This window comes from Leucopleurus acutus (assembly GCF_964270905.1).
Source record: "Leucopleurus acutus genome assembly, chromosome: 21".
Classification (NCBI taxonomy): domain Eukaryota; kingdom Metazoa; phylum Chordata; class Mammalia; order Artiodactyla; family Delphinidae; genus Leucopleurus; species Leucopleurus acutus.
This window is the reverse complement of record NC_139163.1, coordinates 9,552,842-9,580,056: the sequence shown is the minus strand read 5'-3', so window position 1 is coordinate 9,580,056 and position 27,215 is coordinate 9,552,842. Positions and strand designations below refer to the sequence as shown.

The window sequence follows — 27,215 nt, the reverse complement described above, 5'->3', positions numbered from 1 at the left end:
GAGGCATGTTCCCTATTTTTAAAGTAGCATATGTTAAATAAACATTTATACCTTTCTTCATTAATCAGCTAACACCACCCTTGCTGAAAGTCACCTATTCTGAGAAATTTAAGGCTGTGTTTGGTGGAATTAAAATCCGCCTTCAACATGTGAAGAATTTACCTCAGTTAATTTTTATATAAAATGGCAAAAGATGAAACTTTCATACCCACCCCCTCCACCACCTTGAGAAAAGAATCCTCTGGAGATCACCATCGCTGAGGTAACGTGGTCCTGACACACTGGTTTTCCCAGGAAAAAAATGACATCAGTGTCCTGACTTAGCGCCCCATGCGACCCCCTGCTTCTAACAGAGGCAGCTAGAGGCAGGGTTTCAGCGGCACCGCAACCACAAGGGTCCCGCAAGTGTTTAAAGCAAGAGGCAAAGCGCGGGGTGCCCCCTCCTGTGGAGTTTCCCACGCCCACTGGCTCGCATGTGGGTGCAATTCCAAAGTACATTTTTCTCAGAAACAACCTAAGTCACTTTGGTTAATTAATAATAATCCATTCCAGATTTTCTTCAGGTGTTGAAAATCGTTTCCCTCTATAAGAGTGACTGAAATTCTGCCTCATTAGTAATGAAAATGCACAGTTAGCAGATATTCTGGAAGAATCAATTCATGGGCCTGAGCATTTGCAAAATCAATACTATTGCAATGCAAAGAAAATTGCCTTTCATAGGGTGGATAATTAACATTATAAATCGCTTAGAATTAATTTAATATTCACTTCATCTTTACACCAATCCCATAAATGATGCAGATAAATGATCCTCATTACACATGATGCTCAGAAGATTAGTAACCAAGGTCACTTGATAATCAAATCTAGACTCTGGGTCTTCTCTTCCTAAGTGTTGGCCCTTTTAAATGTTTCACTATCCCTAATGAATGATAATATTCAAATTCCCTGAAAGGGGAGAGTTCCATTCTTTAAAGGAAATAAACGTGACTGTGATTTTGAAGTTACAAAATAAAACCTATCTTGGAAAGCTCTTGGACAGGCAACCAGTCATACTTCTGACTTATATTGAGACATTTTGGCTTATTTACGTCTCTTCCAAATCTTTTTTTCTTCCAATAGTGCTTAAAAGTGGTGCCTTTAAGTAATGTATTTTAAATGATCTAATGATATTCAAATCAATTGAATCAATAGATTCAACCTCATATTTTGTTCTGCTATTGTATATTATCTGTTATTGCATATGGTCTATACAATTTAAAGCTGTAAAAATATGAAATGTGTGCATTTATTGTATGCAACATATGTGCATTTCAATGTCTATACATTCTACAGAAAAAAAACAGTAAACACTAATTTTATGCATGCTAAAGAATTCAGAGGGAAGTGTAGTGATGCCTGCAATTTGCCTTGAATGTATCAAAAATATAGATAGATTAATGGATGGATAGACAGATAAGAGAAACGTGACAAAGGATATGTAGTAAACATTAATGGTGGAACATAGGCAATGGGTATTATTTTTAAATTATTTCAACTTTGCCATATGTATGAAAATTTTCCTGACAAACTGTTGGGAAACAGCAAGACTTCTTATTTGATGTAGGTTTGATTTATTTTGTGGAGCTACCTAAAAGCAAGGGTAAGATATTTCTGTTAGCCGGTGATTTTAATTGCAATGGAATCATAACACAGATAGAGACAAAACCAGATGCATACAAAGAAATTCAGACACATGCAAGGAAGTCCAGACCAATACAAGTTACACCATGTTCCGTGTTGAACAAGCATATTTATAGTATAAACTTCATACCTTCACACGTCGGGAGAGAGCCTTCAAACTGCAGTTGCGAGCCGAGCATACAGGTCAGCGTGTCCGTCCCGGACAGCGTGTACCCAGGGTGGCACTGGTACTTCACGGAGTCTCCTGAAGGAGCCAGCACAGCATATACTTGAAGATTCTGTCTCCAGGATACGCGGCGTGGGAATGTATTAAACACGCATGCGGCTTAAGTGAGTGCGCAAACTGTTTCTGAATCAAGATCGGTATTCATGTGTCGTCTGTTTAATGAAATGGTGCCATTTTCAGTTCTTAATTTATAAAAATGCCACCTTAAATGTAACCAGTATTTCTACAGAAATTATGTAGCAGATTTTCCTTCTTTGACTGATGTGTCTATGTTCATTTCCCTTTGCCCATGACTACTAAAAAAAGAAAAGGAAAGAAGGAAGGAAGGAAGGAAAGGAAGAAAGAAAGAAAGTGAGAGAGAGAGAGGGAGGGAGGGAGGGAGGGAGGAAGGAGGGAAGAAAGAGAGAAAGAAAAGAGAAATAGATGCTTGGGATTTAAGGTTGTACAACAGAATGGCTTTAATGCATCCAGAGAGGGCTATACAATGAACTTGGCCTAATTAGCACAATGTTCTCATTAACTAAGCCCTTAGGAGTAGAGCAGAAATTAGGTCACATGGTTTGACCACTGGTCTGAAACAGGGTGTGACAACAGGACAGAGTATTTGTAACTGAGACAGAGAAATCCTGCATCACAATAACTATACGGCAAACATACACCACGGCTGGTTTCCTAATGTGACCTGATGATTATTTAATGAAACAGATCATTAATATAAAATGAAAAAACAGAATCTCTAAATATTATCATTAAATGTATTCACCAATTGTATTCCAGTTTCAATGAAAGGTCAATGTTAGACTAATCATTATATTAGCCACAAATGATTTGCTTCTTCTAGTTCATGAACATGCTTCCCTAACTAAACACCAACATCTGTTTAAGTCTGTCTCTGAAAACTGCTTTTCAGGAGAAAAATGCAAACTACTGAGTGATGTAGGGGGAAAATGTGCTCAAAATGACAAAAGCAAAATTCAAACGGAAAAAAAACACTGAAAATCATGGAGACGAAGAAAGAAAAAGATATTTACTCAGTGCATGACCTCTGTGTATATCTCTCTAGCAAAGCTTGAGGAATATTTCTGACAAATACTCATTTACTTGACTGACTACTGCAGTTGGGTGGGTGTAAAAAAGGTGGGTTGAGCTAATGATGTTGTAATGAAGAAAACATTACCTATTTCAAAATCCTCATCCTCAGTAAGCATTTCTGCCTGTGGAACTGCTGGGGGAGGCTGACATTTCTTGAGCTGGAATGCTACATGGTTCATAAAAAACAATAAGAGCAATTACATTTGCTGAATAAACAGAAATCTTACAAAAAGCATTCCTCTTATGTTGTGTTGTTGTAATGCTTAGGTACAGGAACATGTCTGTATTTGTAAATCATAGTTTTACGAAAGTCTTGAGCTTCAAATGCTTACAGAATTACTTAATATCAAGGAATATCTAAAATTGAAAGGAAAAAGTATAAAATTTAAAATATTATAATGTTTAAAGAAAAACACTTTACATATATTTGGAATTCTGCAAGAGAAATGGTCCCACATCCATGTCTGGCTCTGACATGGTCCTCCTCTGTCTCTTGTCCTGAGGAAGTCCATGTGGCAGGCCTCACGAGAGATAAGGGACTGGTATCTTTTTCCCTAAATTATTTAGCATTCATTCTCAAAATCAGTAAAGACTGGCTTTGTTCCCTCTGCGATCACATGACATTTGCTATCGAGGTTCATCTGAAGACAGAGATGAGGAAATCTATGAAAGGTGCTAAATGTATTTCAGTGGTCTCCATATCAGAGTTTCACATACAATACACTTATCTTGGAGTAAATCCAAGCTTACTACAAAAGAGATGGGAAATAATAAACACATCAGGAAGAAAAAAGGGTCATGGGAACCTCTGGCATGAAATGCGAGAAAATCCTATTGGTTCTCGGTTGGCAGAATCAAGGAACTTTAGATGGAAACAAGGTTTATGTCGACGCTATGAGAAAAATCAACTGGAATTCTTTGCCTTCATCAACAGAGCGAAAGTACACTGACCATGAAAATTGAGGACAAAGAAACCTCCGTTTGAAAAGTCGCTGTGAAACTTCAGCAGGACTTGATTGGTGGAACTGTACGCTGTTTCCAGGGCTGTGTTTCCACTGAAAACTCCCAGCTGAGGCGCATTCTGATCGGGACCATCCCTAGGAAAGAGAAGGGGAGTCATCTGAGGAGAAAGTTCCTAGTTACAGCTTAGATTAACAACCAGTCAGGCTTCATCTCGGTGAAAGACGATGGTCTGACCCCAGGATCCATCTGAAAAGTCTGGTCTTCAAACCAGAAACTCGGGCTCACTTGTTCCTTCCACAGCCGACCTTTTCTGAGGCATTTCTGAGGCCAGGTCACATTTATTCTAGTGACGGCAATGCCATTTATCAGCTTCTACTCAAATGCTCACATTTTAAAGTCTAAATTCAGAGTGTCTCTTTAATCACAGGTGAGATTTATGGAGCTCTTGCTACTGAATTGAAATATTTTAAAAAACTGAATAAAATATTGCTGTCTTCTAGAGACCGTGTTTAGAAATATCAAGATATTTAATATTCACAGTTGATGGGACTCCAGTCTCTCTGTCTCACGCACATTCGGACAACAGGGGCTCATTCCGCTGTTGTTACCTGATGAAGATTTTCCTGCTACCTCCTAAATCTATCAGTTAATCCGAGCAGACCTGCTGATACTATTGTGTGGATCTTCATTTGGTGTTGTCTGTTTTGCTTTGCTTCTCAAATGGCAGCATCATGTGGTCAGTTTAACCTTTCAAGTTGTCCATTCCCCCTCATCCCCATGACCGGGATGCCCCTCCCTGTCAGACTTATTTCTACAGCCTCAAAGGCTTCTTGGACTCTTCTCCCTTCTCGGCCAGCTGACATGCTTCCCACACAATGAGACTGCGTATTCTGAAACCAGGATCTGGTCTTGTAATTCTCCTTCTTATAACCCTAAGGTGAATCCTTGTTGCTCTAGGATGAAGCCTGAAACCCTTAACATGATTTATGAGGTTCTGTATGGTCCACCCTGCTTACCTGGCCAGGTCACCTCTTCTCTCTGGGCTCTCAGGAGACTTCAGCCACTACACACCTGGTGTCTCCCAACGCCTGCAACTCTCCCTGTTCTCTTGCCTTACAGATTTTCCAATAAATTGAACAACCACTACATTTACGACAACTTTGCCAACAAACACACACACACACACACACACACACACACACACACACACACACACACACAACCTTGTTAAGTGTGGTTACTCCTTGAGTTTCCAGGGCAGTTTCTTCCAAAAGCACATCCTGGCTCTTCAACTCTGGGTCATGCCCCGACAGTACGCTCTACTTTTTCTACCATGGTTTGACAGAGAAATTGTCATTACCATTTCCCCCATAAACTCTAACCTCCAAATGCAAAGGTAGGAATAGTCATTCCCATAGATAGGAACATTTAGTCAAGGAGAGTTTAAGTCACTTATCCAGACCATGTGGCTCATTCGATAGGGAGCCAGGGCTACATCCCCATTTAGTATCCCCTACACAGCACATGGGAGGGCCGTTCTGCAAGGTTTATAAAGCATGGAGAGAAAGCTGTGTGTAATCATTGCTGCAATCATTTCTAGAAGCATCAAATTCTTATAATGGCAAAGGATCCTATCAGCTTTTCTTTCAGGAAAAACAGCCATCACACTTAAAAATGAAAAATAAAACAGGGAAATTCCCTGGTGGTCCAGTGTTTAGGACTCCGTGCTTTCACTGCTGAGGGTCCTGGGCTCAACCCCTGGTTGGGGAACTCAGATCCCACAAGCTGCGTGGTGCAGTCAAAAAAATAAATAAATAAAAATTGAAACAGAAAACAAAAATGAAAAATAAAATAATCATGGGATAGTCTCCTATATCGAGAGTAATCCTGAATATATCTACCATGTAGTAAAACTCAAACACAGTACCTAAGGTTTCTTCTCTGTAACTCTAGATTTACTTGGTAACTTTCCTTTTTGATATTTACCTAACTACTCCATTTCTAAATAGATTTAAGTGACCCGTCAGTGGTTACAAGAATGGTTTATCACAATGACAGATGGTGTGTCAGGGAAGGTTCTCATACCAAACAGCGATGTAGTCGTTGACAGCTTCAGTCTGCAGCAAGGTGAAGTTGATGTAGATGCCATGACCGGGCGGCACCATGATGAGCCAGACACAGTCCTTCAGAATGGGGTACTCGTCCGGAAACCCAGGGGAATAGATGGTCCCGTTCTGAGATGTCACGTTATACCCGCAAGGAGCTGAGAAGGAAGTAAGAAAAATCAAGCCCACACAGTCCACTTACAAAGGATACAGTGAAATGTTTCTCAGTCTCTAAGGTCCCTCAGGCAAAATTTGCCTTCTAAGAAATAATTGTGAAATATCTCTCAGGAACTCCTTTGTCAAAATAATCCCCCTAAAGTCTTAAAACCTTGGAAGAATTATACTTCTTAGCTACGTTATCTAGGTTTCATTTAATATATTCTCCAAACATTCAAAATACCCTTAGGATAAAGTCATTTCCACATAATTAAAAAGAAAGAAAAAACCCTTAGTCAGTTGTCTCCTGTGACTGAGATGATAATCCGTTGGACCATCTGATGCGAAAGGGATGTTGAAATTATGCATAAATATTTAACTGAAAGACAATTTTTTTTTTTTGTTTCAAGTGAGATTTGTAAAGCCTATTTAAACTGTCTAAAAGAGAAGCATCTAAGTCTATTTGCCTCGAAACAAAGACATAATCAATTCTCCTCAGATCTACACCTGGAGAAATGAGATAACATTACGTAAGTGGTATTTTATAGAAGCACTCCCATATCTCACCAGCTATCAACGATGTGAAGAATCCCAATACTCAAAGAGTCCATTTTTATTTTACTTAATAAAGGGATCATCACTGTTGCCATGGAAATTATTTTATTTTATGGAAAAATGAAATGACCATACATGAGCAGAAAATCTGAGACGTATTCTTTAATTTAGATTGTAGAATAATACATCAAAGTCATAGACAAGTAAAACTAAAAGCCAATAGATGCTATAAGAGTGTCTGTTACTAACAGGAATCTTGTGAGCCTTTCAAATATTTGCCACAAAAGTCATAAAATTTAGGTGGAGTGAATAAGCTGAAATACATTTTTATTAAAAGTTCAAAAACAATTCAAAATGATGACTGATGAAATACCATGAAGCACTATATGACACATCAACTCTACAGATGCACCCTGATTTCAAAGGGGTTAGAAAATGTACCAGTGTCAGGTAGATTGAATCAGCCCGAGTTTGGGGTAAATTCATTAGAAGGGGCTGTGGAGAACATTTTACAAGTTTTATAGCATAATTATGAGTGGGGTTTGGAGTCAGACAGACCTTGACGTGTAACCTAGCAAAACAAAGTATACAGATACTTATAATCTTTAAAATAGGGCCAGAAACCACGTTGCAGTCACAACAAGCTACAGTGTACCCTGAAGATGCCATACTTTTTCTCAGCTGCAAACGTCATGCCCTTGTCCACCTGCACGAAAAGCCCACATGCTTTTCTCCTACCTTGCTGCCCGGTGAACTGGTATCTTCCTTCAAAACTCAAATGTCACCACCCCCTGAAAGTCTCTCCTGGTGGCTTGGGTTCCAAGTGGCCATGGTCTACAGTTCACGGCCAGCTGTTCTTCACCATTAGACTAATGTCAGCAGGCGGGACTCAGGGACTGTGTCCCCACCGCCACCCAACCTCCTTGCATTAATCCTATTGCTGGGCTCGGATCTCAATAAACATGGACAACAAATAATTGAGAGACTGAAAATGAGTGAGACAATGAATAGAAAACACTTTAAAAATAAGTGTGTTGACAGCAACATCCTTTTGACCCACCTCCTAGAGAAATGAAAATAAAAGCAAAAATAAGCAAATGGGACCTAATGAAACTTCAAAGCTTTTGCACAGCAAAGGAAACCATAAACAAGACGAAAAGACAACCCTCAGAATGGGAGAAAATATTTGCAAACGAAGCAACTGACAAAGGACTAACCTCCAAAATTTACAAGCAGCTCATGCAGCTCAATATGAAAAAACAAACAAACCAATCCAAAAATGGGCAGAAGACCTAAATAGACACTTCTCCAAAGAAGACATACAGATGGCCAACAAACACATGAAAGGATGCTCAACATCACTAATCGTTAGAGAAATGCAAATCAAAACTACAATGAGGTATCACCTCACACCAGTCAGAATGGCCATCATTTAAAAATCTACAAACAACAAATCCTGGAGAGGGTGTGGAGAAAAGGGAACCCTCCTGCACTGTTGGTGGGAATGTAAATTGATACAGCCACTGTGGAGAACAGTATGGACGTTCCTCAAAAAACTAAAAATAGAACTACCATACAACCCAGCAATCTCACTACTGGGCATATACCCTGAGAAAATCATAATTCAAAAAGAGTCATGTACCACAATGTTCATTGCAGCTCTATTTACAATAGGCAGACATGGAAGCAACCTAAGTGTCCACTGACAGATGAATGAATAAAGGAGATGTGGCACATATATACAATGGAATATTACTCAGCCATAAAAAGAAATGAAATTGAGTTATTTGTAGTGAGGTAGATGGACCTAGAGTCTGTCATACAGAATGAAGTAAGTCAAAAAGAAAAAAACAAATACCATATGCTAACATGTATATATGGAATCTAAAAAAATAATGGTCTGAAGAACCTAGGGGCAGCACAGGAATAAAGATGCAGACGTAGAGAATGGACTTGACACGGGGAGGGGGAAGGGTAAGCTGGGACGAAGTGAGAGAGTGGCATGGACATATATACACTACCAAATGTAAAATAGATAGCTAGTGGGAAGCAGCCACATAGCACAGGGAGATCAGCTCGGGTGCTTTGCGTCCACCTAAAGGAGTGGGATAGGAAGGGTGGGAGGGAAATGCATGAGGGTGGAGATATGGGGATATATGCACACGTATAGCTGATTCACTTTGTTATACAGCAGAAACTAACACACCATTGTAAAGCAATTATACTCCAATAAAGATGTTAAAAAAAAAATGTGTGTTGAAGCCATTGGGCTGACCTACCTGATGTGTGACTTGAGGTTAATCATTTGGTATTGATTTATAACTCTAAGGTTTCCCTTTAGCATTCTGACTCCTTAATTTGCATCTAAAACCACACTATTTGGAGTAGTACTCTTCCCATTGGGGGGAAGAAAACAAAACAACAAACAAACAAAAAGCACAGTGCCCACCTCTTAAAGGTCAAAATAAATGATATGGTTATTTTCTTGGTAAAACACATTCTGACATTATGTCACTTAATATATTTGCCATGATTTACCTATGATATTCAAGTAACAAATCCTTTCACTCATGTATTCAATGAGTGTTTATTGAGAGTCTGTTATGTACCAGACAGTGGGGCTGGAGCTGGGGATACAGCAAAGACCCACAGACACCCCATCCCTGCCCTTGCAGACCTCACTGCACACCATGTAGTGATGAGGAAAGATGTTAAAAGCTAAATAAGTATAACATTCAACTTGGGTAATAATACTGTCAATGCACACATAACGTTTTCTCAAGGCAAAATCCTGCTGTGTGGCCTGTAGTGAGAAAACGTACGGCCCTACAACAGTGAGTCAAAGCTGCATCTCCATTTTCTCTGGCCTGTCCAGGATCTCTTCCCAGAGGCTCTCCCCTCACCTTAGTGGCACCAAAGGTGTATTTTGAGTTCCATGTGTGAGCAGCATCTCAGGTGAACTCTGAAGCAACAGTGAACCTGTGATCCAGCCCACATGAAACGCATCCACCCCCATGCTCTCCCTGAGGGTGAGAGTCAAAGAAGACCCTCCAGTGGAGATGAATCACAACCCCGGGGTGGAGCATCCAGTCACTGGAGGGGTCCCTGTACCACAGCCAACCACCTATCTGCCAAGCAGCCTGGTCCCAGCGGGAGGGGCAGGCAACCCACCAGCCAGGAGAGAGACCATCGGGGTATCGTGCACTGCACTCCGCAACTGGGAGTGATACAGATGCCGAACTCCCCTCCACCCCAGGGGCCAGAGTCAACACACACGTATCTGTCTATGTATCCAGGAGCATAAACTGAGGCAGCACGGCTTATAAGAAGAAATACATGCAGTTCTGGCCTTCTTCCCTGTTCTTGGCATAGAACTCCTAAAACCCTCAGAATTTCCAAAGTGATGAAGATCAAACTGTCTTTTATTATTCATAACAGGCCCCTTCCAGCCACACCTGAGTTTATGTTAATGCGGTGATTTGGAAAGCCCTGAAGCCTGGGGGCTGGTTGCCCGGGGAACCAACCTGTGACTGGAGGTTCAGCCCCACCTCTACCTCTGGGAAGGAAAGAGGAAGGGGGGTCGACTTAATCTCCAACCTAAGGGCCCAGGATTTAATCAATCGTGCCTATGTGATGAATCCTCCTTTAGAGAAAAGAAAGGAGGGGTGGTCCAGAGAGGTTCCGGTTGGTGGAGGGTGGAGCTGTGGGAGGTGGGACGGAGCACCTGGACAGGGCTGCAGGCCCCCTCATCTCTTCCACCTGGCTGTTCCCGGGCTATATCCTTGGTATTGATAATTAGTTACCTAGTAAGTAAAATGTTCAGTGGCTTCAGCCAATTAATCCAACAGGAGGAGGGAACAATGGGAATCTGCAGTCTATCAGAAGTACAGGTGACAACCTGGATTTGCATCTGAAGTTGGGGCAGGGAGGGGGGGCAGTCTTGTGGGACTGAGTCTGTAACCTGGGGATCTGAAGCCGTCACCAGGGAGACAGCATCAGAACTGAGCTCCCGTGTAGGACATCCATCTGGTGTCACAGAATTGCTTGCTTAGGAAGAGCTCACACACTGGTGGCCAGAAGTGTCAGAAGTGGGAGTACTGCATGTAACTCTTTACACATACATCTATGTTAAGAATAAAGAGCTTAGTTTGGGAGGAAGGATTGCTGTGAGAAGCATAGCCAATCAAAGTCCTCAAGTTATTTCTACATGTATTTCTCCAGAGGAAAATGAGTACATACAAATGATTAAGCTGTCTATTTCCATCAAGTTCTAGAGACAGCTTAGATATACTGAATATGATGGAGGTGAGGCATCACCTGAATGTCTCAGCAGATGTGGATTATTACCACCATGTTAAAACTTTTTAAAAAGACCTTAGAAATATATCTACATAAATATTTCAGTGTTAAAGAATTAATTAGGTCAACAAAATACTTTAAATTTTGCAGTATATGTCTAAGTGTAGATGCATATTTAATTATGAAATTACATTTAGTAAATTAATAAGCCACAGCCTTCTTAACCATATTTTAACAAGTATAACCCATTTTTAAAAATTGAGACTTCTTAAGTTACGGTAAAAATAATGGCTTAAATTTCTCAGGTCACTTTCAGAGATATACTTTCATTTATTTATTATATTAAGATCACACTTGTAGTCCAGATTTTTTTCAGATAAATTCAGAATATACTAATTTTACATAACAGATTCTTATGCAAATTAGCAGCATATTCATACAAACCAATTTAATACACACTTGTGAACCTTGATGGCTTAAGATTTAAAATTCTTGGATCTTAACTGTCTGAATTGCTCAGTTTTTAATAAAGATGCCCAGAACTTGTTCAAAGTATCTTTTTTTTTTTTTTTTCCTAAGATTCTTCTGAAGTCTACAGGGCTGGACCTTTGAAGAGTGTTTTTCAGTGAACTTGCCCTGTATACCAAGCATAAATCTGAAATGATAAACCACTCTGTGTTAATAGGATACATTTTAGGTGAGGATATTGGATAATCAGAGCGCCTGCTGGTGTCCCGTGAGGGGCCTAACTGTAGTTGACTTGAATCCTGATAGGCATCTGAACAGCCCACCATTCTCAGGAAATAGGACACTTTTTTATTTAACTTTTTGGAAATGCAACCTTTTCCAGATAAAATAACTTTTGTTTTAAAATAACACCCCCCAGTTATTTTTTTAGAATTTAATCTAATATGGAAGACATTAAAAACGTCTTGGAACACTTGCTTTACAATATAAGAATTTTACATGGATCTTATGTTTTGATTTTTTATTCTGTCTATGACATTACAGGTATGAAGAGAGACATAATGGCAAAAGTATCTAGTAGTAAAGAATCTGACCTTTCCTAAAGAAAGGTCTGGCATTTGCCCTGGATTCTGGGAGTTAATTTTTTGCCATACCTGATAGGAGTGTCTTTGTTTCTCCTGGGGGCCTGGCCACATCCCTTAGTCTTAGGATGGGGCTGGCCTGCCAGAAAGTCCAGCCCTGCGATTTAGGGCGGGGCCTTTGGGTCACAGGATATCAGCTGGTCTGGAAACTGATTATCAACCACTAGATAAGCAATCATCAGTGATGCCTACATGAAGGAGACCCAATAAAAACTCTGGGCACTAAGGCTCAGCTGAGCTGCCCAGGGCGGACGTTCTCCATGCATATTGTCACAAGTCATTTCTGAGGGTGAGGCACCCCCTACATTCCACCCTGTGCATCACTCTCTTGGATGATTTTAATGTCTTTTTCCTGTTATAAACGACAGTCTTGAGTATAATAGCTTATTGAATTCTGTGAGTCCTACTAGTAAATTAGCCACGCTTCAGGGTGGCTTGGGGGCAGTCCTGGAACTTTCACGAGGTACCAGGAGTCTTGGGCTGTCTTGGATGTCTGGAGGATTTTAGCTTCATGGTTTGGCCAACTCTGGGTAGCATTATACATCATATATCATCCAAAAAGATGTATCTTGTTATCTTCACACTGACAAAATAATTCTAAGCCAGCAATTATTTCCATGTTGGAAAGCTGGATTTGAAAAAGCAATGAAATCTAATTAAATACATAATTCTATTTTTTTATATCGAGCCAAGGAGTCTCCTATTTACATATGAATTCAAAGGATTCCGGCAAAAATTGCAAGTAAAAAGGGCTTTCAATCCTGACAATTCAAAGTAATTTATATATATAAATATATGAATTTTTAAATGGTGAGTAGTACAAAAAGTTTCTAAAGCGTGTTAATAAAAAATACCAGATATGCTACTGCTATTCTTAGTTTTAGAAAATAATTTAAAATGCTATTTTATGTTATTAAATTTGTAGTCAACTAAAATAACTATTTTTAAAAAAAATACAGTGAATGTTTTTCTTTTATAGCTGTTTATATAATGACGAAGAATGGAAAAGTACAGTTGAAAAATATGATTTAAAAAGTCTACCAATTTGCTTTTATTTTTTTTACTTCTTCAGTAGAAATTCAAACACAGACAGATGCCTTCCCCTTTTTGCCCCTGGGATATAAGTATTTAGCATTTCAAAAGTCCACAGAGTTGGTAATTTCATTATTTTTTCATTCAGAGGTACTGTATTTATAATGTTATAACATTAGGTTTATGGTAACTTTTCTATTTCATATGCTTTCTTCATAAACAAAGTACTTGATCTATTTAACTTAATATTGTAAAATTTTCAGAGTCATCATAAAAATTAGACAGCCAAACAGAAGCTTTAAAGAAGTGATTTCTGCTCAGACTAGGGATATTCATTGAAACCAGATCTGACCTTCATGCACCAGTAAAGGACCCTACTTAATTTTTTCCTAAGATTGCTGCTGCACTATGTCTTTGCTCACACTACTGCTTCTATCTGAGATGGTCTCTACCTCTGAGTAGCAAAATAGTACGTGTCCTTCAAGGCCAACTACAAAAATAAAGTCAGTTTTCTGAAATACAAAATCAATATATGATCATTATAAAAGTTAAACAATAGAAAATATCTAGGGTGAAATAGAGTACTCTTTTCCCCTCTAATCCAGCAATTTGGTGGAACTACTGTAAAACTAAGCACTGCTCTAGCCATAAAGATTTCCCAAGCAAACACCATCTTCTGTATTTGTAATTCATCAAAATGCTCTTTGTGCCTGATTTTGCATAATAAATATTCATGTTTATTGTTCTGTTACCCTTGTAGTTTCCTTGAGGGCAAGACCTATTCTTTTTTTTTTTTTTTACCTTACTGGCATATGATACATTCCTGAAATACTAAGTAGAATGAGTTTAACATAATAGATTCCCAATAAAAATTTGTTGAACAAATTAATGAATTCTCAAATACATTCACTTAATATTTCAGGCACCATTATACACATGAAAACTTAAATCGTTTCCAAGAAAAGTGATTAACCTACCATCACACCTTGGAAAAGGGTAGTTCCAGTTCCTGTTGATCCCATGCTGACAGGTGAGGACTCGGTGGCCGATTAAAATGTACCCAGGATAACACTCAAAAGATACCGACTGCCCCACACTGTAGTCCGAGTTGATCATATACCCATTCTGAAAAGGCGGCGGGTCTGGGCAGTTCTGTAATCCATAGGCTGGAACAGACAGACAGAGCCCAGCTCAGGAATAGCAAGTGCAATTAGTCTGGAATTAGAGGAGGGATATGATGGCGTGCAGCTTCTTAGAGTGAACTTTTTAGACATGAGTTTTAAACAAGGTCTTTACTAAGTTGCCCATTACCATCCTAAGTTAAAACAGTAATTATTATTAGTAGAATTATAACAATTTGCATTTAATGAACACTTACTGTATGCTTTAGAAGTTACATAGCCCATACCAAAAATAAATTTGACAATGCTTACCTTGGAAAAAAAATGTATGTGGGGAATTTAATGAAAAAAAAGAAATATAGATGATAATAAAAAATGCCTTCGTAAAGAACATCAGGTGAACACGGACCTAAACGGTTTTCTTCTAATTTAAAAGAAAACTATCCTAGCACTCCTTTCTAAGTGTTTCTAATTAGGAAACAGGTTGTTGTTTTGTTGAGTTCAGTTAATGTTCAGTGCAAATAAAATAAAGAAATCCATTTCGTTTTCTTAACTTTCTCCTTAAAAGGAAGCATAGAATCATTACGCTAGCCATTATGATCTATCAGTACAATCTCTTTGTAATACATTGTTTATTGTGGTTTATCACTATGTCACTAAGTCTTTTGTGTTCCCTAAAATAAACTCTAGGTAGGTTGATGGATAATAAATGTTTGCAGACTATGCAATTCAGAAATGTACACATAAATCAGTGAGAGTTAACAAATGCATAATTAGGTGTAATCTCCTGATATTGAAAGCAGCTCTTCTGCCCCTTTTCTGTTTGCTCATTTCTGTTCCCCTCTAACCTGATTATAGGAATGAGATCACTAGGCAACTGAACATAACTCCTGACTTACGCTCTCATGCATGCACACCATGCCTTGCCTAACCTGTTGATTCTTTTCCTAGATTAAAACAGGTAAGAATGAGGAATTAAGCAGTTAAAGAATGACTAACTCTCCACCCCCCAAGAGCCCCCTTAGCAATCCTGCAGGCAGGTCATGCAGACGAGAAAACATCTGAAGAGAGAGTCAGCTGGTCTGCACGTAATGGACAGTGATGCAGAACCCAACCTCCTGCCTGATGACTCACTGAGATTCTCCCCCCGCCCTTTTCCCTTTAAAAACTGTCATGATGGAGCAGAATCTTGGGAGTTGGTCTTGGGACACGAGTCCACCTTCTCCCCAGATTGCCGGCTTCTCTGATTAAAGCACCTTTCCTTTCTACTGACACTTGCCTCTTGATTATTGGCCTTTGAGCGGCGAGCAGCCAAACCTGAGTTTGGTAACAATATCGAATCTTAAAGCTACATCAGCCGCCTTGTCAACACCTTCTTACCTGCTCTGGTAGGAGGGTCATGCATACTTCAGAGAAGTGGAATCTCACCAGGTCATCATCTAGTGTTTATTTATTTATTTTTAATTTTATTTTTTTATACAGCCGGTACTCACTAGTCATCAATCTCATACACATCAGCGTATACATGTCAATCCCAATCGCCCAATTCATCACACCACCCCCACCCCCTGCTTTCCTCCCTTGGTGTCCATACGTTTGTTATCTACATCTGTGTCTCAATTTCTGCCCTGCAAACCAGTTCATCTGTACCATTTTTCTAGGTTCCATATATATGCGTTAATATACGGTATTTGTTTTTCTCTTTCTGACTTACTTCACTCTGTATGACAGTCTCTAGATCCATCCACGTCTCAACAAATGACCCAATTTCATTCCTTTTTATGGCTGGGTAATATTCCATTGTATATACATACCACATCTTCTTTATCCACTCGTCTGTCGATGGGCATTTAGGTTGCTTCCATGACCTGGCTATCGTAAATAGTGCTGCAATGAACATTGGGGTGCATGTGTCTTTTTGAATTATGGTTTTCTCTGGGTATATGCCCAGTAGTGGGATTGCTGGATCATATGGTAATTCTATTTTTAGTTTTTTAAGGATCATCTAGTGTTTAGACTCTGCTCTTATACATAAAGGGGCTGGGAGCTCACTACTGACACAGTAATAAAGCCACTCTATGAAGAACCAACACAGGAGGAACTGCAGTTCAGCTTCTCCCTGTGATGCATTCCTGCTGCAAACAGACCCGTGCACGATCCCGGCACCACTGTTCTCACAGTCAACTGAAAATGGAATAATAATGTAAAGGATGCAAGTGACTGCCATGGAGGTCCTTCACGTGGCGAATAAAGTAAAATAAACATTTTCATTGTATATATAATTAGTTTAACCAGGTGATCACCATTGGTGATTTTAAATAAATCCTGAAAAATTATATGGTCTATGATTTGTGCCAGGCATTTCCCAGAGTTTTAGACTTAATGTTTCTGTACTTAGAACCTGGAATAAAGAGGGGGTGAAAGAGGATGCTGGTAATAAGATGAAAGGGACAACATCGTAGCCTGTGTGATAGCTGATGGACATGTGAACGTGTGTGCAATGGAGCACTACTTAAGCAGATTGTTAAGAGTGGAACACATGGAGTACGTGGCTTGGAAACTCTCAGGTTAGACTTCACGGGCAGGTAAGGGTTAGACTATGAACTGGCCTCTTTTCATGGTACAAGGATTGGATAGTTCCATAAAGATACTCCGAGGGCCACATGGAAAGATACCAACCAGGTCGTATTACAAGTGCACTTGCAATGTGAGAGATCAGCGTAGCTGCTGTTTGGCGTTTGGGGTTTCTCTTAATTAACATTTGCAAAATGTTAAACTTTGCTATAGAGGATTACTATTAATAGCTTTTTCTTAATGAATAAACTACTGAAATGGTATTTTTTCTTTAAAGTAACAATATGCAATGCCAATGAGTCAACTGGGTAAATCATTTATGGCAATGTGATTTGCCATAAAATTTTGGGAAAGCAATTTGAACAGAGCCATAAAGAATCAGTTTTTAAAACATTTAACCTAGTAATACCATTTACAGAAATCTCTACTATGAAAATAATTTCAAAGAAAAAGCCAAATCTTTAAATATGTTCATTGCATCATTACTTACACTATAGTAATCTAAATGTCTAAACAAATAAATTATGATATCTTGACTCATAAATACTGAAGAGGTAAGATGTTGTAATGTCATATCTTCCAATAGCCACAGAAATACACACATATACATATAGATATATGCAGTCGTATATGTATATATATATTTATTCATTTATATTTTCAATAAAGATACTGCACAGCTCACAGCAAGATACTACGGTTAAACCCTGACTATAGTTAGCAGGTTAAAAATTCCTTAATTTCAGTATCTTATATTTGCAATTGTATACGTCTCTGGACAAGAGTCAGATAAGCAGTTGAAGAGTGATTGGGAGCAAGAAAGCAGAAAGCAGAGGATGCAGCGGTGGCCAAGGTCTGGGAGCATCTTGACATAGTTCCTGGCACTGGCTCCTCCAGGGTCCAGAACCAAGTAGAACCTGGAGGTAGAAGAGCCCTCAGGGTGGGAGTGGGGAGCTTCTCTCTAAGGGAGGCCCTGGACCCTCCATACTAACTCATAGCCACACACGCATGCACACCCACGCACGCACACACGCACACGCACACCCCCCCCCCCCCACACACACCTCTCTCCTCCTTCCCCATAATGTGCCTCTCTCCCTGGCCCACTTGGCAATCACACAGCAAGGCTGCCTGCCTCTCCCAAGGACCACCCCACTCGGAAGGCCATGAAGCAGCCTTTTCCTGAAAGCCAGGCCTGGCAAATATGCACAGTGCATGGTTTCCCTCCTCGCAATATTGCTGTTTGAGTTAAAGTCACCTTACAGACCTGTGCTCAGAAAAAGAACAGAGACTCCCATGCTGCATTTCAACTATTAGCCAGTCTCCTCCTTTATTATACTCTTTTCAACTGAAATCAGCCACTTGTTCTCATTCTTGTTTTGCTTGAAATACAATAAGTTCTGTTGGAGAAATGAGGCCTCTAATACATCAAATATAGCTGCTAATGATAAAACTTAAAAAGTAAATATCAAAAACGGATTGCCAGTTTCCATGGGACGAAAATCAAATTAAACCATGTTCAACATCACCCTGCCCTCCCTGAAAGATTCTGTTCATGCTCTAGCGGTGCCCTTAGGGTATCAATACAAGAACCAATTATCACAGTACATTATAAAGGAGGCAACGGTAACAGAGATTCCTGATGAACAGTCACGTGAAACAGCATTTAGGACAGACTCACACACACATGCTCCACACGTTCATCACACACACTAATAATATGTCACACAATGCACTTCCCTACATGTGTTATGTGGTTTGTGGCATAATTTAAGACCGGCATTCAAGGTCTCTTTAGGGATTTATAAAGCCAGCCTATTTCTACCCGTCATCTGAACTCTGTGAAAGGGACTGAGATAGAAATTTCAGGGTTGCCTTTCTAAGTCCAACAGCTCTATGTTACCCTTGATTAAAAGAAAAAATGTTTTTTCTTTCTGTTTTTAATGGCACTAATGCAGTTGTCCTGTATAGGAATTAAAGGGTAAAAGAGAGAGAGAGAATGCCAGCCCAGGTAGGCAGGACTATAGTTTGTATTACCTATTCATTTATTAAGATAAAAATCATGTATTGAGTGTCTACTATGGTATAAATACTAGTTACAAATGGAAACTAGACAGAAATGGGTCCTGCTCTCATGAAACTTACATTCTATTTAGGGAAACAGACACAAATAAATCAATACGTTGGTAATTATGTAAAACAATTGTACAATTGTAAGTTGTGTAAACTATTATTAAAAAAATAAACAAGGACTAAAATAAAGGGGAAAAAAGCCCAGGATGAAAGTAAGTGAGGGTGATCAAAAACTGCTTCCTTGAACAATTAACGCTGAAATTGAGATCTGAGTGGGGAGAAGATGCAAGTCAGGCAATGCCCAAGAAAGGGAGACTCTTCAGCAGAGGGAACAGGAAGGGCCCAAGGACAGAAGGAAGTCAGTTCTCTGAGATAAGGTGGGGAGCTCCAGGAGAGGAGCTCCAGAGGCTGTCCTCCCAGAGCCCCTGCCCCTGTTCATGGTCTACCGCTTTTACAAGGGGAGAACCTAGTAGTGATATGTGCCAAGCCACAGGAGAGGCATTAGGACATGTTTGCAAATGGACAGCGACATGTTTTTAAAAGCCAGGACCCATTCTTTATCACATAAATCATATCTGCCAGGCACAAGACATAATACAAAACCCACAGCTCATTTCAGAGTTTTCTTAAGAATTTACAATCCCAATTAAACTTGTTTTCAATTGTGAATTATATACTAAGTATAAATATCAGTGACACTATTTTTAGGTCTTTGTTCTAAATCTCTTATTTAATGGAGTCCTTCACTATTTAAATATCAATATCAATATTCCCAAATTTTCAACTAAATCATAAGTCACATTCTCTTTTTACAAAAAATGTCTTCCCAAAGTTTGACTCATGGTCACTTACACAGTGATACATGCATTGATCTACAGGACTATTAGGTGTCTGAATTAAAGTAACTAAAAAGAAGTAATAAAAATAATTCTTTAGTATGCAAAAAATAGATGCGTTTTGGAAGGATTCCCATTGTGTGCTGCTTAGCACAGGTGCAGTAGATTTTTTATTACCTTCATTGTCGATGTCCATGTACCTCTGAATATCTGTGATGTGTCCATATACCTGGTTTCAGAGGTGGGAGTTTAATTAATGTGACCTCTGGGCTTGAGAGTGAAGAATCGCTCAACCAAGTGTCAGACCCTCATCTAAGCACAGTTTTGTTGTTCTGTACTCATCACTCATGGTCATTAATTCCCATACACTCGCTTTAATAATATAACACATTTTAATTTGAGAAAAAAAAACAACAACTAAGAGAGAAAAAGAAAAGACCACTTCACTGGAATTTGATAAGGAAGCCACTTCTAGCATAAAGAGAAGTAAAAATCACCACTTTCAAACAAATTCTGTTTCAACTGAAGGACATAAGAGTCCTTCATATATTTCATATATTTTCATATATTTCCATGTTTGACAACTCCTAAAGACTTTTTGAGGTGTTATCCAGTTGTTCTACAAGATCTGCTGTCAGATCTATCACTGAAAAGTTGAATTAGAAAGAGAATCATCAACCAACAGAGAAATAGGTTTTGAAGCACGTACAAGAGGCTGGAGGTCGTTTTGTAAAATAGTACAGGCCCTGGGATGTGCTGGAAGGGAGCCCAGGGACTTGAGCTGGACCTGGGTCTCTCATCTAATGGATCTGGGATGCTGACCAAACCACTTCCACTCCAGAGGCTCATTTCTTCATTTATGAAAGGAGAATGAAGATACCTATCTTATTCACAAGAATTAACAGAGATAATAAACGCAATGAACATGGTTTGTATATATCAGTTCAGCAAGGTTAAGTCTTGATTAAGAAATGTCTGGTTTCTATGATGAAATTCCCTCACTCCAGGCGGAGCTCTTGAGCCACTTATCAGATGGGGGCAGACCAGCAGGGAGAAGCAACTTCTATACGGGGATTGTGTGAAATACTTTAAGAAAACAGCCTCCTTACAGGGAGGAGAGACTGCAGTCTGCATCAACATCTACGCTGAATATGACCTCCAAGCCCTTTTCAAGTCCTCGGCTTCCTCTCAATGAAAACATTAATCTGGTCATAGAAGTGGCTAAGGCTTGTGTTGTAGTCAACGGAATTTCTCAAAGGCACACATACACAAGCTCACCAGTTTCCCAAAGTGGCTGTTATCATGGCTAGGATAACACATCACCTCCCTTTGTAACGACTGTCCACCTAAATGTTCTGTGTTCCTTATGTGAACACCTTGATCCCAGAACCTACTGATGACATCCACCTACATTAAGGCTGCAGCCAAACCCATGCCTTTCCCACTGCCCAAAGGCTCCCCTGCAGGACGGTTCACCAAATTGCTTGTTCACAGTTGCAACTACAATTGTGTCTTGTGCTTTGACCAACCAAGGATTAAGTGCCCAGGAATCCTTTTACACAATAGCCTTTACCTGGTGGAGAAACTTTTATTTTGACGCAAAGGAATTGTTGGACTCACTAAGACTACAGACTCACACATCAGACTCAGAATCCCGTCACTGCATCAGGAGCTTGGGGAGGACTGATGAAGAAGCACACGGCACATCTCAACTGGGATGTGGACACCTGAAGGCGCCGTCACCCAGGAGACACATCCACTGACATACCCGTCCAGGTGTGCCTTTGGTTCAGAGGAATAGCTCTCTTAAGGCAGAAAGTGGTTGAGATTGTTACTTTTACTTTCAGCAAACCCATAAAAGGAAAAGCAAATCCACAAGACCTGCAGGGAGGAAACTGGACAACTTTTAAGATTTGGACCCTAGTCTCCAAGAGTCTAGTCCATGAACCACATTGTAGGCACTTTTCCATCCTGAAAAAGGACACCTTGGAGGGGATGAGAATTGATACAACTATGTATTACCCACTGTTTTAAGCATTTTTATGTGAAATAGGCTTCTTTATAAAGAGCTTCATGTTGAGAGCCTGATTCACTCATGCAGATGGTGGAAAAGGACAGAGGAAGCTCCCCGCCTTTATTCCTCAATGACTCAGAATATCACGTTAGAAGGAAAAAGAGCGACAGTCTTAGAGGCGTGTCAATTTCATGTATAAATTATGGTCGTATCTGTAAGGAACAGTGAGTGTGCTTACACAATCAGTTAGAATGAATTCTTCAGTTGCTCATTGCACATAAAGGCAGTTTAATTGCTTTTCCTCCTAAAGGGGAAAAAATTGGTATCCACAAACTATAGCCTATTTTCTCATAGATTCAATTCACTAAAAATGCGATGGTTTTGTGATTGTATGCATGAATAAGCAGATTTAACATATCCTACTATGTTGGATTTTTTTTTTTAAGGTGCATAGCACATATAGCAAAAGGAAAAAGAAGTTTTTACCACCTATGGTTGAAGCACTTAAAATTATCTTTAAGTTTTTGGCATTCAACAATTATGCTTTATAGTATAAGAAAGATAAAGAAAGTAAGAGAGAGAAAGAAAGATAAGGGAGGGAGGAGGAGAGGAGGAAGGAAGGAAAGAAGGAAGGAAGGAAGGAAGGAGGGAAGGAAGAGAGGAAATAGGGAAAGAGGGAAAGAAGGAAGATAAATATTCAGCTTCGCCAAATGTCAAGTCGCAAAAAACAAAAGGAAAAGAAAATCACTAAAAATCTTAATACGGCAACATTTCACAAATATTATGAAAAAAAATCTCAGTACCAGTAAGCCCATACCTTATACTACAAGAATAAGATAACACACAGCATTTTCTCTTTCTTAGGAGAATCCTTTGTTTGGATCTGGGAAACTAACGATTATTCACATGTATCAATCTCAAACGATATTTGCATCAAGTGTTTAAATTATAGGTGCTTGATGTGACAGCCTATGGAATCACGTAGTCATCTTTCTGATATCTATTACATTTTCTGACTGATATCTAATTAGTTGATAAATATCTTCGTCCTATCTCCCATCTTCCAGTTTTTGACTTAGAATTAGGGTACACGAACTCAATTTTATTTCACACAGTTCACCTTTCATTTCTCAAGTTCTGTGTAAGTCATTTAACTTCAAGACAGCTACATCTACTAGTAGCATTTTTGACCTTTATATGGTCATAAATAAACGAGAAGGCTTAGGAATAAGGGGTACAACACAGACATCATTGAGAATGACAAGAATTATCGGCATGATTTATGCATCTTCTGATGTGTTATTAATCATAAACTTAACTTATAAATCTCAGGTGGAACCTAGGAATTTTGATGTGACACACACACATCAGAGTTGTGGCACTTTGCCAACTTATAAATTTTATAAAATGACAAACTATCTAATTAAGTTTCAACCCTGTCAGGTAAGATGCTCTGCAAGAAATCAGAATGCCTCATATTCGTCTTCTCCTTCTTTTTTACTTATTTTTATATCTCTCAATTATAGCAAATTAACTGCCTACATAAAAATATATAGGGATTTTTCTTTTAAAAATGTGGATACTTAAATGTAGAGTCAGGTGTCAAGTAAATAAAACGTTTGCTCAACCAACCAGATGTCTGGCCTAGATGCGGACTCAACAAATTTGAATGCCTACAGGCCAGGCAGACAGTGTGGGATCACAGCTTGCAGGCAACTACAGGAGATTTCTGAAGTCAATGCCTCTACACCCTGGAAGGGCCATCACTCTGACATTTCAGGGGACGGCTCCCACCTGTCAATGTGGCCAAAAGTCATCCCTGACATTGCAACAGGAAAAGGGAAAGTAGATCTATGGGTCTTTCACCAATTATGTGAAATCTAATTCTGAATATTGACAATTTTAAAAATATTAATATTTTGCTAACCAATCACAGCAGCTTTATGATCTCTAGTCTAAGTGATTCCTACACAGACTTTCTGTGGTATTGTTGTGCCCTTCCTTCCTTCCTTTTTTTTTTTTTTAACATTCTTTTTGGAGTGAACTAATTGGTAGCTTTTGGAGCTATGTAGACATGGCCTTAGTAACCCTACCTGGAAAATATCGAGAAAGAAAACAAAAAACACTTTTTTGAACTGTGGCAGTTTAAAGCTACGTAAGATAAAATCTAGTTTCAAAACTACATGGCAAACAGTACTAGCATGGGAATCTGTATTTGACTTTTGCAATGTCAATAAAGAAAGAAAAGTTAAATTTTTCAATATATTATTAAGAATATTCAAATTGGGGGAGACTTCTCAAAAGTTCTTGGGGTCAACTGAGATATACCACTTAATTGGAAGCTTACATGTAGGAGAAATAATTATGCTATACTTTTCTTATTGACTCAAATACTAAGGTCGTGTCAAACAGTGAAGACTACCATGTAATAACCAAGTTTAAAATGATGATCACGAATGAAATGCTCATATTTTAACAGAATACACTTCAGTAGGAATAGGGAAGGGGGAGAGACCAGATGTACAGAAATATGAAAGAGCAGCATGGGGTTCACAATAATACCATTCAAATTCTAAGTTGATCTAAGAGCCAGATGAAGGTGACACAATGAAAGAAAGCTGTGTTGAAGCTGAGACCTGCACCTCTCCTGGACCCTTCTCGTTGGGTTTGTTGCTTTCTCTCCTCTCCTCCCTCCCCCTCCAACAATCCATTCTCTGCATTGCAGGGACTTATCTTTTGCTAAGGTACTTCAGTGACTTTACACTGCACCTGGAAACAACTCTGAATGTGTTACCACCCAACTCCCAAACAGTCTCCATCCTGCAAACCTCTCAGACCCTGTTCCTCTCAGCACTCCAGCTCTGTCCTCTCTGTTCTTTGAACATGGGAGCTCCTCTCTCCACCCGGACACACGTCCCTGCTCTTTACAGCCCCCGGCTCCTTCCCGTTCTTGTTCTTCAAGTCTCAGCCTCAGGGAGAGGCTCCGCCACCCACCACATCACCCTCATTATTTCCTCTGCAGTAGGTACCAAGCACACTGCCTCAGCTTGGGCACGTGGTCCCCATGCATGCCTGAAACTTTAAAATTGTCTCTTAAACGTGTTTTTTTTACCTCCAGTCTCCCTCTTTTTGCCAAACCCATTTCTTGCCTGCTTAATAGTCCACAATGTATGTGGAGACTAAACTTTTAAAAAATGAACATATGACTAATGCAATTTTCACTGCAATATACTGAGTGTTTGTGTCCCCAGATTTGTATGTTGAATCCTAGCTCCCAATGTGATGGTTTTGGAAGTGGCTCCTTTGGGAGGTGATAGGTCATGAGGGTGGAGCCCCATAAATGGGGTTAGTGCCCTTATAACGCAGGCCCCACAGAGCTCCCTCACCCTTTCTGCTAAGTGATGACAGAGTGAGAAGATGCTGTCTAGGAACCAGGAAGCGTGTCTTTGCCAGCATCTTGATCTTGGATTCACAGCCTCCAGAACTGTGAGCAACACATATCTGCTGTTTAAAAGCCACTCAGGCTATGGTATTCTGTTAAAGCAGCCTGAATAGACTAAGACAGCCATTTTTAAACCTTCAACAGTTTATTACCCACCAGCTTTCCTAAGAGTTTTAATATGAACTCCTTTAGCATTCTGGTGAAGTCCACTAACCTCAAACTAATATTTTAAATGCACAAACAAATACATCAGATTACAAAGGAAAAATTTACTTATGAAAGTGTGATGAAAGCCAGACTTGTGGTATAACTAGATGTGCTGTTATTTCACTAAATGGCAGGTGGCAAGTCTAATAACTAATGTCACTTCACAATATTGTATAGTAATATTCTGAGATATTGAGATATCTGCAATGATTGTAATAAAACATGGAATTATCTGTGATTTGGTGACAAAGCACAGGTTATGCTAATACTACATTCGCATCATTAGAGGTTAAGAGGAAAATATTAAAATTGTATTTTTACATTTATATAGAGATATTATGTATATTAATAGTATATATAAATTATAATATCTATATCTCATGGGGTAGACATTTACCATTCAAGTCATGGATCCCTTGAATTCTAGAACCATGGGCCTAGAGAATAAAATTCAACTTCTCAACGTGGGATGCAAATTATTTCACAATTGAATGTCCTCACCACATGGGCTCATTTACAAACGTGTCCTTCGCCTCTGACCTGGCCAGGCTTCATCCAGACTCTGCTGCTGATCTCCCTTTTCTTAGAGTGTTTATTTTAGAAAACTTGTCACTGTATATTTTCCCTCTGTCCCTTGGAGATGTATGTTAATCTTCGTAAAAGCCTCTTGTCAGTTTTACAGCCCAGGTGTGTTTTTCTCAAGGACCTGGGGACCGTCCCTCTGAAATGTGACATCAGGGGTGATAAGTGCCCCCACTCTGCAGTTGCCCTGGAGGACAGGAGCTGAGCTTCAGTGGCTCCAAGCCCTGTAACTACATCTTGCCTGGGAGCTGACTGAAGGGTTATGGGATTCAGGCAAACCAAGAGGGCCAAGGCCCCACACCCCAGCTCTTAAAAAGTCTCCAGCCCTTAGCTTGTATTCATTTTAAAACCTACATTTGGAATAAACACCTTAAGGAACATTTATATATATAAACAACACCCTTCGGAAGGACAGACTGTAACCCTGCATAAAGTCAGACTCAGGTGCAAAGAAATCCAGTCTTCAATCTCACCATCTCTGCAAACTCCTTGTGCCTCTTCTCAGGAATTCAGGCCCAAACCACCTTTTCCCCTTAAGGTTCTGATGGTGCAGCCGTGTGCCAGGATCTACTCTGGCCAGGCCTGAGTGGTCAAGAGACAGGCACTACAAATTGGTGATATTTGTGATTTCAGACATATGACAGGGACAGTAGAATAATTAATTTGAGATTTGAGTGTTGTTTCTTATTTTATTTCTTTTGATGGTCACCTAATCATGTGGCAGGTGAATCTGTAAACTTACAAACTGGATTTTAAATCACCACTGGCAACTCTGATGGATGGAAACCAAGAGGGAGAAGCCCAGAGAAGAGCACTGCTATGATCCTCACAAAAGCTTCTTTTTTAATTTTAAGAGAGATGAATCTGTATCTAGACAGATGAAGGGGAGCAGAATTTGCCACCCCAAAATATGTCTTTGGCAAGAGGATTATCTCGAGCTGGTTATTATTATTTTAAGTTATTATTAGTTATTTTTTGGCTGCGTTGGGTCTTGGTTGCTGCACGGGCCTTCTCTAGCTGCATTGAGCGGAGGCTACTCTTCGTTGCGGTGCACGGGCTTCTCATTGCGGTGGCTTCTCTTGTTGCGGGGCACGGGCTGTAGGCGCACGGGCTTCAGTAGTTGTGGCATGCGGGCTCAGTAGTTGT

At 39.6% G+C, this 27,215-nt stretch overlaps 1 protein-coding gene across 1 annotated transcript in view; it reads right to left on the bottom strand.

The window, feature by feature from the left end:
- The window catches only part of CSMD1 (CUB and Sushi multiple domains 1), a gene marked incomplete at its 3' end in the record, with an annotated part of 1,744,596 nt that overhangs the window by 110,634 nt on the left and 1,606,747 nt on the right, over positions 1-27,215 (bottom strand). Inside the window, exons 42-46 of the mRNA XM_082863948.1 lie at positions 14,198-14,386; positions 6,050-6,227; positions 3,953-4,098; positions 3,087-3,167; positions 1,814-1,927 (exon numbers count right to left, since the gene is read on the bottom strand). Coding sequence (XP_082720074.1) covers positions 1,814-1,927; positions 3,087-3,167; positions 3,953-4,098; positions 6,050-6,227; positions 14,198-14,386 — 708 coding nt within the window. The remainder of the gene's footprint in view (positions 1-1,813; positions 1,928-3,086; positions 3,168-3,952; positions 4,099-6,049; positions 6,228-14,197; positions 14,387-27,215) is intronic.